General features: G+C 41.5%; 2 protein-coding genes across 15 annotated transcripts in view; one reads left to right on the plus strand and one right to left on the minus strand.

Annotated features, from left to right (window-relative positions):
• Positions 1 to 11,105, minus strand: part of IFT80 (intraflagellar transport 80) — a 131,698-nt gene extending 120,593 nt beyond the window's left edge. For 7 of the 9 annotated variants that reach the window (XR_015160985.1, XR_015160984.1, XM_086392507.1 and 4 more), the window contains exon 1: positions 10,639 to 11,105. The gene's annotated coding sequence lies outside the window, so the exon portion shown is untranslated. Of the gene's footprint in view, positions 1 to 2,288; positions 2,570 to 10,638 lie in introns of all 9 variants that reach the window. The other 2 variants (XM_086392486.1, XM_086392527.1) reach the window with 2 other exon arrangements.
• A 39-nt stretch (positions 11,106 to 11,144) lies between these two features.
• Positions 11,145 to 13,704, plus strand: part of SMC4 (structural maintenance of chromosomes 4) — a 34,231-nt gene continuing 31,671 nt past the window's right edge. For 2 of the 6 annotated variants that reach the window (XM_086392463.1, XM_086392434.1), the window contains exons 1-3: positions 11,145 to 11,244; positions 12,351 to 12,494; positions 13,325 to 13,503. Coding sequence is in view for 3 of the 6 variants with exons in the window: in XM_086392434.1 (XP_086248560.1) it covers positions 12,356 to 12,494; positions 13,325 to 13,503 (318 nt within the window). In the remaining 3 variants the exon portion in view is untranslated. The remainder of the gene's footprint in view (positions 11,245 to 12,350; positions 12,495 to 13,324; positions 13,504 to 13,704) is intronic. The other 4 variants (XM_086392454.1, XM_086392423.1, XM_086392472.1 and 1 more) reach the window with 2 other exon arrangements.

Below are 13,704 nucleotides of genomic sequence, written 5' to 3' on the forward strand. Positions count from 1 at the left end.
GAGAAATTAGATATACAAGTCTGGAGTTAAGAGAGAGGGCACAGCTGGAGATATCATTGAGACCTCAGTTTGAGGGTTATCAGCACAAAGGTTACATTCAAAGCCATGGGATGGGACTACCCAGCAGAACTTGAACAGGTGGTAGCTTCAACAGCCTAGAAGTCCTACTGAAGTCTGAAGAACTGTCAGCATTAAGATTCTAGAGGAAGTAAGCTAGAGAAAAACAAGTGGAGACAGACAATAAGATACTTAAAACAGATTTTGGGAAAGTATAGATATTGTTAATGATGAGGTAGGTAAAGACTGTCAAAGTGGGTGGCCAAGGTCTTGATTTGGGGATGTTAAATCACTGCAAATAATGACAAGAATAGTGGTGGAGATAGACACAGTACCCAGATGCTAAAATACTATTCATTGAATGAAGAAAAAACAGCAAAGAGATCTGTAGATGTTTGCAAAAAGGCAAAGAAGAGTATGGTTTGATCTCGTAAGACTTGTCTCAAAGGGACAAGAGGAAAGAGAAACACAATCAATTGTGCAGAACCCTAAGGAGAAACAAGGTCCTTTGACACATGGAGGTTTGAAATGCAAAACTGCATCCATCTGAAACAGCCAAGAGGAAAGTAGTTTCCTTAGGAAACAACCAGATTTAAATTAGACTAAGAAGTTAAAAGACAAAACTATAACGTTTACTCCAAAACACTGAGAACATAGATTTGGTCAGTGACATACTGTGAGTTCCAAAAGGTTGAGTGGTAGGATTTAGATGGGGAAGAGCTAAGTTTAGGACAGATGGTGGGAAATGGAAAAAAAGAGCCAGCTGTCCTTCTTCATTCTTCCCTGCCTCTGTGGTAGAAGAATCTAAATTTTTGCTGCATTCCTAGCCATACAAAATAAAGATTATGTTTTCTTAACTGCCCTCAAAACTGGGTGGAGCCACATAGGACATCAACAATTCTTAAACCCAATGGGGATATTACAAAATCATCAACCTCATGGCCCAATCTGGGATTTATATCTTGTGGTGGGGGCAACAGATTAACACTACCCAACAGTAATGGTTACCCACAGTGACAATATGAAAAATGAATGAATTACCTCTTATAAAAGCAATATAAATCAATATAATTGGCAAATAAAAACTTGGGAAATAATAACATGCTCCCTGCCATGCATCAAGACATATATAATGCAGCAATAAAACAGAAGGAACCAAGATTCTTGACCTTATAGCAAGTCCTACCAGTCCTATCTAAACTTTAAGTGATAGAAAATAAAGTTTTATCATGTTTAAGTTAGTGTCATCAATAGTTAAACTTAATAGTGAACTAATGCAGGGGATTAATAGTCTTGAATGTGGAAACTGAGGTAAACAGGGATGTAATGAATGATCAAATAGTCCCCATGGTCGAATAAAGGAAAGCGGATAATCGGTTTAAATTGCCTTCTTCCTGGAATGGTTTTCTTAGGAGGTTTGTGGTGCTGAGGAAAAGTTCCGTAAGAGAGAAAAGGGAAGTCTTGCTAGAAGCACATGTAACTCTGCCCGAATTTCCAGCTCTAAGACTACAGGCTTCAATATTAACTCTTCTTTCTCCAGAGTCCTAATAGACACATGATTTCTCTGACCTCATCTCCTGTTTCCTCTCTTTTCACTCAAACTGCTCCAGTCACACTAGCCTCTCTGTTTTTCTTCTTACATACCATGTAAGAAGTCTGTTTTGGGGCAAAGGAGAAGAAACCAGTGGACAGGGATCAATTGGCAATACAACAGAAACAGAAGATAACTAAGACAGCATGGTCCCAAGAAGTCATCTGATCAAGGACACTGATAATGGAGCACTTCCATTTGTAGACTGACAGTTCACAAAAACATAAATAAGGATGGTCAGTGGGCAATCAAAACCATGAAACAAGGCACAGCCTTAATTTTAATTAAAGAAATGAAAATGAAAAAAACTGGATGCCATTTCCTGTTGTCAAAGTGACCAAATACAAAACACCCAGAACTCAGCACTGACATACAGAAACATAGTCACATACATTAGTGAAGAACAGAAATTGGTAATAATGGTTATTGATTATTTTTTTGCCCCACCCCTCAATACTTTTGATTTCCTTCTCCAGCTCTGGGGAATCTCCTACCTTACAAATAAAAAATTATTTCCTCTGTAGCCATCCTTATAGCTAGGACACAGGCAAATCACCTAGGTTTTGCCAATCTAACACATCTATGCCATATTTTGAGTTAGAAGATACTGATTTGAAGTAGGTATATAAAAGGAATTTACCCTGAGAAGAATTTCTAGTCATAGGATTTTGTCATGTATCAGTACATGGATGGAGGAGCCTGGAAGACTGCATGCAGTCCATGGGCTCGCTGAGGGTCGGACACGACTGAGCAACTTCACTTTCACTTTTCACTTTCATGCATTGGAGAAGGAAATGGCAACCCACTCCAGTGTTCTTGCCTGGAGAATCCCAGGGACGGGGGAGCCTGGTGGGCTGCCGTCTATGGGGTCGCACAGAGTCAGACACGACTGAGTCGACTTAGCAGAAGCAGCAGCAGTACCTGTAAATGTATACCAAGAGACATATACAAACTGTACAAGCTTGTTTATTACAGAATTCTATATAGTACTATCAAAACCCAGAAATTTAAATATTCATCAGAGATTATACACTCATATTCCAGATACATGTGTTTTTAATGTGGAATAGAATTAAGAATTAATGTTAAGAATTAGACTTAATATTATGCTAAATGAAAGCAGTCATAAAAGGGCAGATACTATGTAACTCCCCTTATATGAAATACCTAAAGCAGTCAAATACAGAGATACAAAAAGTAGAATGGTGATTACCTGGCAGGAAGGGGAAATGAGGATAGAGATTCAGTTCTGCAAGAGGAAAAGAGTCCTGTGGATGGATGGAGGTGAAAGTAGTACAACAATATAAATGTATATAATGCCACTGAATGGTACACTTTTAAAAGGCAAGATAGTTTACAAAAAAAAAAAAAGAAAGAAAATTAGATTTAAGAAAGAAAACTAAAAGGTAAAAGCACTAAGAAAATGAGAAAAATTTTAGGAGGGAAAGAGAGAAGGTATGACTTGTCAACAAGAATATACATATAGATAAAACATAGCAGAGAGCCTCAGAAGTGAATAAGAATATGAAGGACAGATAACAAATGCAAGCATTAGATCACAACTTTGTTTCCAACAGGTTCTGTTTGGGTCATTTGCACACTAGCTAACCCATGGGTATTGATAGTAACAGTTGAAATTAATGGTTTGCTGACGATTACCCAAGGCTCTGTTTTTAAAAGTACAATTCTTATCAACAGTTTTCTAAATTGATACCTCTGATTAGACTCTTCAGTCTCTTTTCCAGTAAAGACAGGAGTGAAAGAGAAGCAGATCTTTACTCAGATTGGTTCCATCATAGAACCACATGTAGACTAGAGCTGGGATCTCTTATATAACAGGGAAGGCAGAGGAAGATGAACCATTTCCAGGGACCGATTCAAACACCTAATAAACAATGGGAACAGGCTTGGCAGTATAGTTCAATTACTAAAGACCTCCAACCCCCACCCTATTCCAACTCTTGTATGTATTTGAAGTGTATGTATTGGGGCTTCCCAGGTATGTATAAGGAGTGGTATTCACATTTCCTTGCAATTCTAGCTCTAAGTAGAGCTAGCTATACTTTAATCTTATTCATATTGGTTATATTTATAATCCAGGATGGCCGAATAACTTTGAGCCAATAAACCATGTGACTCACAAAATTAAAAATAAGCAGTCATCTTTAATTCATCCTTTTAATTCAACTAGCTGAGAAAAAATCACATTCAACTGACAAACTAGAATGCTGTACAGCTATTTAAAAAATGAGATGAATCTATATGTATTGATACAAAAAGATGTCTATAATATCTTAAATTACAAAAATAAACTATACAGCAGTATTATGTAACTCAATCTCTTTTGTGATAAAAAAAAATACGAGGGGAGGAGATATATACTCAAGTTAGTCGATACTAAAATGTTTTTCTCAAAAGATGTGCAAGACACTTAATGGAGGCTTTGTAAGGGTAGAGACACTGGTGAGAAAAGGGAAGCTTTTAATCCTCATTTCATACTATTCTATACTGTTTGAAGTTATCAAGTTCATAATATTTTATCCATACATTTATAGTTTTAACATAGGAATATCTGAATGATATGTTCATGGCTTAGTTTTGCTTTTTTCTTTAAGCATTTCTGCATTAAAAAAAAATAAATGTTATTTTACATAAGATTCACTATTTCCATTCTCTTTGCAATTTCTACTGCATTTGACACACTTCTTACTGAAACCTTCACTCCGTGATCTTCCAAACACTGTACTTTGTTTTTTTCTATATACAAAATGAGGCTAATAATACCTACCTCACAGGTTGGTTATGATGTTAAATGAGATAGAGTAGACATGAGATTGGGGGGGGGGAAGATATCTTACAAATGTCCAGTAGATTGCCTGAAACATAGGAAGAACTTAACTATTTGCTATTTGTAGTGAAAACTGGTGTTTCATTCAGTTCAGTTCAGTCACTCAGTCATGTCCGACTCTTTGCGACCCCCTGAATTGCAGCACGCCAGGCCTCCCTGTCCATCACAAACTCCCAGAGTTCACTCAGACTCAAGTCCATCGAGTCAGTGATGCCATCCAGCCATCTCATCCTCTGTCGTCCCCTTCTCCTCCTGCCCTCAATCCCTCCCAGCATCACAGTCTTTTCCAATGAGTCAACTCTTCGCATAAGGTGGCCAAAGTACTGCAGTTTCAGCTTTAGCATCATTCCTTCCAAAGAAATCCCAGGGCTGATCTCCTTCAGAATGGACTGGTTGGATCTCCTTGCAGTCCAAGGGACTCTCAAGAGTCTTCTCCAACACCACAGTTCAAAAGCATCAATTCTTCAGTGCTCAGCTTTCTTCACAGTCCAACTCTCACATCCACACATGACCACTGGAAAAACCATAGCCTTGACTAGACGAACCTTTGTTGGCAAAGTAATGTCTCTGCTTTTCAATACGCTATCTAGGTTGGTCAAAACTTTCCTTCTAAGGAGTAAGCGCCTTTTAATTTCATGGCTGCAGTCCCCATCTGCACTGATTTTGGAGCCCAAAGAAATAAAGTCTGACACTGTTTCCACTGTTTCCCCATCTATTTGCCATGAAGTGATGGGACCAGATGCCATGATCTTCGTTTTCTGAATGTTGAGCTTTAAGCCAACTTTTTCACTCTCCTCTTTCACTTTCATCAAGCAGCTTTTTAGTTCCTCTTCACTTTCTGCCATAAGGGTGGTGTCATCTGCATATCAGAGGTTATTGATATTTCTCCCGGCAATCTTGATTCTAGCTTGTGCTTCTTCCAGCCCAGTGTTTCTCATGATGTACTCTGCATGCATAAGTTAAATAAGCAGAGTGACAATATACAGCCTTGACGTACTCCTTTTCCTATTTGGAACCAGTCTGTTGTTCCATGTCCAGTTCTAACTGTTGCTTCCTGACCTGCATACAAATTTCTCAAGAGGCAGGTCAGGTGGTCTGGTATTCCCATCTCTTGAAGAATTTTCCACAGTTGATTGTGATCCACACAGTCAAAGGCTTTGGCATAGTCAATAAAACAGAAATAGATGTTTTTCTGGAACTCTCTTGCTTTTTCCATGATCCAGTGGATGTTGGCAATTTGATCTCTGGTTCCTCTGCCTTTTCTAAAACCAGCTTGAACATCTGGAAGTTCACAGTTCACATATTGCTGAAGCCTGGCTTGGAGAATTTTGAGCATTACTTTACTAGCGTGTGAGATGAGTGCAATTGTGCGGTAGTTTGAGCATTCTTTGGCATTGTCTTTCTTAGAGATTGGAATGAAAACTGACCTTTTCCAGTCCTGTGGCCACTGATGAGTTTCCCAAATTTGCTGGCATATTGAGTGCAGCACTTTCACAGCATCATCTTTCACGATTTGAAATAGCTCAACTGGAATTCCATCACCTCCACTAGCTTTGTTCATAGTGATGCTTTCTAAGGCCCACGTGACTTCACATTGCAGGATGTCTGGCTCTAGGTGAGTGATCACACCATCGTGATTATCTTGGTCGAGAAGATCTTTTTTGTACAGTTCTTCTGTGGATTATTGCCATCTCTTCTTAATATCTTCTGCTTCTGTTAGGTCCATACCATTTCTGTCCTTTATTGAGCCCATCTTTGCATGCAATGTTCCCTTGGTATCTCTAATTTTCTTGAAGAGATCTCTAGTCTTTCCCATTCTGTTGTTTTCCTCTATTTCTTTGCATTGATTGCTGAAGAACGCTTTCTTATCTCTTCTTGCTATTCTTTGGAACTCTACATTCAGATATTTATCTTTCCTTTTCTCCTTTGCTTTTCACTTCTCTTCTTTTCACAGCTATTTGTAAGGCCTCCCCAGACAGCCATTTTGCTTTTTTGCATTTCTTTTCTATGGGGATGGTCTTGATCCCTGTCTCCTGTACAATGTCACGAACCTCAGTCCATAGTTTATCAAGCACTCTATCAGATCTAGTCCCTTAAATCTATTTCTCACTTCCACTGTATAATCATAAGGGATTTGATTTAGGTCATACCAAAATGGTCTAGTGGTTTTCCCTACTTTCTTTAAGTCTGAATTTGGCAATAAGGAGTTCATGATCTGAGCCACAGTCAGCACCTGGTCTTGTTTTTGTTGACTGTATAGAGCTTCTCCATCTTTGGCTGCAAAGAATATAATCAATCTGATTTCAGTGTTGACCATCTGTCCATGTGTAGAGTCTTTTCTTGTGTTGTTCGAAGACGGTGTTTGCTATTACCAGTATATTTTCTTGGCAAAACTCTATTAGTCTTTGTCCTGCTTCATTCTGTATTCCAAGGCCAAACTTGCCTGTTACTCCACGTGTTTCTTGACTTCCTACTTTTGCATTCCAGTCCCCTATAATGAAAAGGACATCTTTTTTGGTGTTAGTTCTAAAAGGTCTTGTAAGTCTTCATAGAACCGTTCAACTTCAGCTTCTTCAGCATTACTGGTTGGGGCATAGACTTGGATTACTGTGATACTGAATGGTTTGCCTTGGAAACGAACACAGATCATTCTGTCGTTTTTAAGATTGCATCCAAGTACTGCATTTTGGACTCTTTTGTTGACCATGATGGCTACTCCATTTCTTCTGAGGTATTCCTGCCCACAGGAGTAGATATAATGGTCATCTGAGTTAAATTCACCCATTTCAGTCCATTTTAGTTTGCTGATTCCTAGAATGTCGACACTCGCTCTTGCCATCTCTTGTTTGACCACTTCCAACTTGCCTTGATTCATGGACCTGACATTCCAGGCTCCTATGCAATATTGCTCTTTACAGCATTGGACCTTGCTTCTATCACCACTCACATCCACAACTGGGTACTGTTTTTGCTTTGGCTCCATCCCTTCATTCTTTCTGGAGTTATTTCTCCACTGATCTCCAGTAGCATATTGGACACCTACTGACCTGGGGAGTTCCTCTTTCAGTATCCTATCATTTTGCCTTTTCATACTGTTCATGGGGTTCTCAAGGCAAGAATACTGAAGTGGTTTGGCATTCCCTTCTCCAGTGGATCACATTCTGTCAGACTCTCCACCATGACCCGCCCGTCTTGGGTGGCCCCACGGGCATGGCTTAGTTTCATTGAGTTAGAAAGGGTGTTTCATCACCCTTCATATATTCACTCTGTTCTGAGCTACAAAGAATTTCTTCTTGGAATACCACTTACTCCCTCTTAGCCCATATGGCTTAAGTGGAGTCAGCATGAGACCTAGGCTTAAGTCAATTAGAGCTTTCCGAAGGAAACTTTTATTCAAGTAAAAGATAGGGAAGAAAAACTCTCTTTAACTTTCCAGGTCTTCAAGTTTAGATTCAAGGCAAGAGTTACTATAACTATCTTACCACACCAAGGGGAGAGCATGGTGGTGTTAGAGGCCACTATGTGAGGTCTGAGAATAATGCCAAGACATGGGAACATAAAGCAGAGCAAAGAAACACAGTCCTAGTTCTTTCTTTGAATATGGAATCCAGTTATACTCACCTAACTTCTTGCTTACGGAAGCTATTTTTTTTCCTCAAGACAATTTGGATTCGGTCTTCTGTCACATATTATTATATGATGACAAAATTTAACTATGCACTTAAAGAACTGCAGATGTTAATTTTAATTCTATTCCAATTTTTCCCCTTGAACTTATTTATTCCCATGGGGTACAACTTTTTAAAATACAAAAAGTAGGGTTCTCTTCTCGAACTGCCTGAAATTATAGATAATGGCTGTTAGTAGATGATTTTGGACCAGAAAGATGAGACTTGGTTATACTTTCCAAGGTGGTTTTAACTTGAGTCCATCCCAACAGAACCAGCTCCTTTTTATGCAAAGTACTAGTAAGGATCAATCAAGAGGGAGTAAGTCTACCTCTCGTGACCCTAATCTCTTCTCAGATCACTTCTTCACTTATTCTGAGTGTCCTACTTTCACTCTAGATTTGTCTCCACTATAGCTGTTGGTTATCAATGTCTGTTCTACATTATCAATCTGAGTTAAGCCTGTTTAAAAAGTATTTATTCTGTTTAAAAAGTATTTGTGGTTAGGTTCAACTAAATCTAAAGCTATTGGTCACTTTATTGACTTTCTGAAATTACATTTCTGATCAGTCACTAAGACCAAACATTATTTACAACAACCATCAAAGGTAGTAAAACTAAGATTTATTTCTGACTTATCTTTCTTATCCCCTCATCACTAATTCAGAGATTCACAAAGAATACTATCTAACTTTAAGAGCTCAGACTATTAACTGTTAAATGTGTCCAGATTTTACCATTCTACTGCATAGGCACCTCTTACCTCCTACATGGAAAAGTGGACAGTAACAATCTAAGCCATGCTTGATCTCAGTCTCTTTCTCTTTTCACACATCCCACATAACTGTTAACTTTTTTTAACCAAGTCACTCCATAGCTCAAAATTTTTCTAATATTTTGAAGATTTATCAATCTAATATCCTTGACCTGGTTTTCAAGACTCTTCACAAACTAACCTTCTTCTAACTTGACATCCCATTATTCAACCTTAGCATATACCCTAACAAGGTCTATGTTATAAACACAGCAATATCAAATGCATGCAGTGTGTATGTTAGATGAACAATCATAAACAATCCTATGCGGTAGGTATTATATGCTGGTTTCATAATAAACAGAGTTTGACAAACTGAGTACATTGTCTAAGTAGGTAGCTTTAAAAAAATGATGAGACTTGGGATTCTGTTATCTGTTACATCCTTCTCCTACATGGTGCTCTGTCTCCCATATACATTACTCAATTTGGTCTAGTCTTTGCTTTTTTTCAGGGTTAATATCTCTCCAACTTGGGTTTAGTAGTGTTTGACTTGAAAATCCAAAAGATTCCACATGATTTCAAACAGAACTGATGTACATGTTCTGGTACAGCTACCAACCAAATTTTTCATTGAGCTTTACTGTCTGTAGTTTGTCTTATGAAAATAATTTTTTTCAACTACAAATAAAAAAAGTGTATTACAATACTGAGTCAATGTTTATTCAAATCACTTTAGTCTCTCAACCTCACGGAATTCTTACACTTGAGGGGAGTGTCTTCCACACCTTCAACTCTTGAGAATCACTGAACCTTAACATGATGCTCCTCAGGGGAAGAATCATACTTTCTTACTTAGAATGACAATGTAAATTCACTCAATAAAGATTTATTGGGGCCTCAGTATGCCAAGTCCTAAGTATGCAAAAGTTAAAAGGGGGAATAAAAGAGGTTCCCAGTTCTCAGTCAAGTACTTAAGAGTCTCTGAATAAATGTTTGTTGGACGTATTCAGATCAATTAATGGTTAACAGTGCGATGGGATAGGACCAAGTTTAAGAATCTGATCAAAGTCCTGGAAAAACTAACTCCCCAGAAAAATTCACAAGCACACAGAATTCTGTACTCAATTCCGGGGGCGGGTGGGGGCTGGGGTAGTGGAGAAGTAGTATGAACTTCTCTGAACCCCAATCACCTACTACCAGATCCACAAACTCTTAGTTAAAAATCCATTAACAAAACTAAATTATCTGGGAACAGGAATACTTGCTCAATAATCCTGATTATGCCCGAGAGTGCAGTGTATACAGAAGCTACTTAAGAAATATCTGCTGATCAATAATTTCCCCATAACCAGACGACACCAGCAAATCGTTTCTTCCATTACAGAGTCTTCCAGTCGAATGATTTTAAAAACTCAAAACCCCTTTTCACTAGTGACATTAATGACCTAATACCAATAACTCGAAATCATTATTTGCTATTCCCTACACGATCATTCACCAATCCAGATCTTCTCTCCTCCGTGTTGCCCCTCTGCTCCCTCCAAATTCAGGGCTTCCTCCTTCGCATCCCAAAAGCTAAGTCCAGAGCGCCCAGTGAGACGGGAAATAACCGATGCTCCACGCCGCACACACTGTCAAAGCAGGGAAGGTGAATCCAGTAAAGGCCACAACTTCCAAATCCTTTCCTCAACTCTCGCTTGGAAGTAAACAGACTTACCTTAAGTTCCAGGAAAGAGGGGTCGATCTTTCTCACAGAACTGAGACCAGTTACCAAGAAGCAGCGGACCGCCCTGTCACCATAGCGACTTCTCAGAGCTAAGCTGACTCCCTCTTCGCGCGATACTTCCCCTCAGAGCGTCACCCGAGCGGGCCTGAGACCCCGCCCCGCAGTGGGCACGCCCTCTTCTAAGGGGACGTTATTGGACGACTGATCCTTGACTTAAACTGTAGGGCGAATTCCACTTATCTTTCTCAAAATTCGCAAGTTTAAAAAAAAAAAATTTATAAGAGTGCTATTGCCGTAGGGCTACGGAAAACATTGTTTCGCTTTTTTCACCTAGTAGAAAACGTTCCCTGCAGCTTGGGTCCCGCCAGGAGTTCGCGCATGCGCGTAAGGTATCAGAAGATGGCGATAATCGCCGCATTTTTTTCAAATTAGTGGTTCCCAGAAAGCATTGCGCGCGTTTGTAACGAATTTCCGTTCGAGTTTGTATTTTAGGCGCCATTTTCGAGTGAAGGACCCGGAGCCGAAACACCGGTAGGAACCGGGGGGCCTATACAACCGTTTCCAGCCTCGGTCTGAGTGGACTATCCTGCAGGTAAAGTACGTCTTTTCCTGATCGGTTGTCACACTCTCACTTCCTGCTCGGTCCGCAGGCGCCTGGAAAGAGGCCTTGAGCTGGAGCAGCCGAAGTCTAGGCTGAGGCTGCCTCGGGGAGATTTCGCTCGCTGTCACCCCTCCCCCCTCAGTCGCTCCCCGGCGGTCGAAGCTCCCGCGCGCTTCTCCCGGGCGCCACTTCTCTGAGCTACTTAAGCGTCGATGGTGGGATTGGGGCCGCGGGGCTGGGGGCCCTCTCAGCCCTCGCGGACCTTTTCTTAGAAATCTTGGTCGGACTACGGCGTCGCCCCCTGTCCCGGCCCGCTACCCGTTTCTCTTCTCCCGAGGGACTAACCACTAGCTCTGAGCCCTTACTGGTGGCCTTTCGTAGTTTATTGTCCAGCGGGATTCGCCGCGGACCTCAGGGACAAACCCCTGCCACCCCAAGGTGATGGAAGCGGAGTTGGCGCTGCCGGCTTCCGATTTGAAAATCGCGAGCGGTCGACCCCAGCCGCCGGTCCCCGGCCGGCGAGTAGAAGGAGACCTCAAAGCCCCCGAGCCGCCAGCCGCGCCAAGGGCTATGGCGGGGAGAGGAAGGTGGGCGGCGAACCGCCTCTTCGTTCCCGACTGTTCTGCCAAGAGTTGAGAACCCCTCAAACCTAAAGCTAGTACGGACTCGGAGACAAGAGTCTGTGCGCTTTGATCCCCAGCCCCGAGAGTGTGGGAATGTCCGTAAATGTCGGCGTGCGGGATATAACTTCGTTTAGAAATGACGTTACAGTATTCTCACACATTTACACTGTGGGCGGAGGAGGGGGACATTAAAAAAATAAAAAGAACCTAAGCAGTTGCTCTCTTTGCTGGCTCCGCAAAGCACGTCTAGGAACTTGCTTAGAACTTGAGAGAGCGAATCCCGCCTTCCTGGCACTTGAGTTTTTTGTGCCTTCTTTCCCGAGGACTCGCTGGCGTTGCGCGGGGTTTTTAAACGGAGCCCTAGAAAACGGGTGGACAAAGTTTTACCCGAGTGGGACGGGTGGCGGGCCGGCGGGGAACTTGACGGCACGGCCGGCCGCCCGCGGGTTGACTTGCTCCCGGCTTTCCCTCGGCTCCAGCGACCATGCCCCGTAAAGGCACCCAGCCCTCCACTGCCCATCGCAGAGAGGAAGGGCCGCCGCGGTCCCCGGACGGCACCAGCAGCGACGCGGAGCCGGATCCGCCGCCCGGCCGCGCGAGGAGCCAGGCGCTGGCCACCGCAGGTGAGTGGCCCTTCGCGACGCCGAGGGCAAGCGCGTGGAGACCCGGCACCCAACCCGGGACGGTTGGTATTCCAGGGCGCGGACGAAAAGGGCTGCGGGGTTGACACCCGAAGGTCAAGAAAGCGATTTTCACAGATTCGACAGTGTGAAATTTCGGTTAACGGTGCTGGAGGGATGGGGGCTAGTAAATAGCTAAAATTCTGAACTTCTGTTCATTGTCTTATGTTTCCGCGGAAATCGACACGGTCAGCCAGAGTGGACTTTTTTCAGTGTCAGCGTGACTATTTGTTAATATGATGAAAAGTTGCTTGATCGTACAACTTCACCTCGGTGATCTTAAATTGCAAAGAGAAGATAATTTGCACCTACGCCCGCACTCGCCGTGGGTTTTGTGAGTCCAGGAATTGAGTGACATGAAACCCCTGTAACTGTCACGGGAGCTCGCCAGTGTCCAAAGTTAGGGTTCCAGATGCTTAACAGATACTGAGAGTTGAATCTAGAGCTGTAGGATTTGACCACCTGTTTAGGCAGGGACTCAAGTGATTGTGGATTTTCCAGATTTGCATTACGATGTAGTGTATTGACTCCTAAAAGGTATATTTCTATAGAATTTTGTGACTGATGGCATCTCTTTCAAAAATTTTCTTTTGTCATAAGACAAAGCCTAAAGACTGTTACCCTTTGTGAATGTAAGATAATACTGTATTTGAGTGAAAAATAGAGATTCCTAGGTTTCATAAATGACATCTCCAAAGATTAGCAGGCTAACAAATTGCACTGATGCAGGCTTCCCCTCTCCCCCTTTTTTTCCTTTCCTTTGACTGACTTAGAAACTCCAAGTGAGGAAATTGATAATAGAAGTTTAGAAGAGATTTTGAATAGCATCCCTCCTCCCCCACCTCCTGCAATGACCAATGAACCTGGAGCTCCTCGTCTTATGATAACTCATATTGTAAACCAGAACTTCAAATCTTACGCTGGGGAAAAAATTCTGGGACCTTTCCATAAGGTATTTGACCATTTTTAAATAGCTGTTGTAAGGTAATGCATCTTTATTACAAACTGTTTCAGTTTTGTAGTTATTGTATATCCTAATTGAGAAATACATGGTGTAGTTTCTATGCTTTTAACTACTGAAATTGGCTTTTGTTTATCTGATTATCTTTTGGTACCTTTCTTTATAAAGTTCTCCTCACTGAATAGAATTTGG

Source organism: Bos grunniens, chromosome 1 (genome assembly GCF_055505025.1).
Source record: "Bos grunniens cultivar Pamir isolate PY7600 chromosome 1, Bosgru_T2T1.0, whole genome shotgun sequence".
In the NCBI taxonomy this organism is placed as follows: Eukaryota; Metazoa; Chordata; class Mammalia; order Artiodactyla; family Bovidae; genus Bos; species Bos grunniens.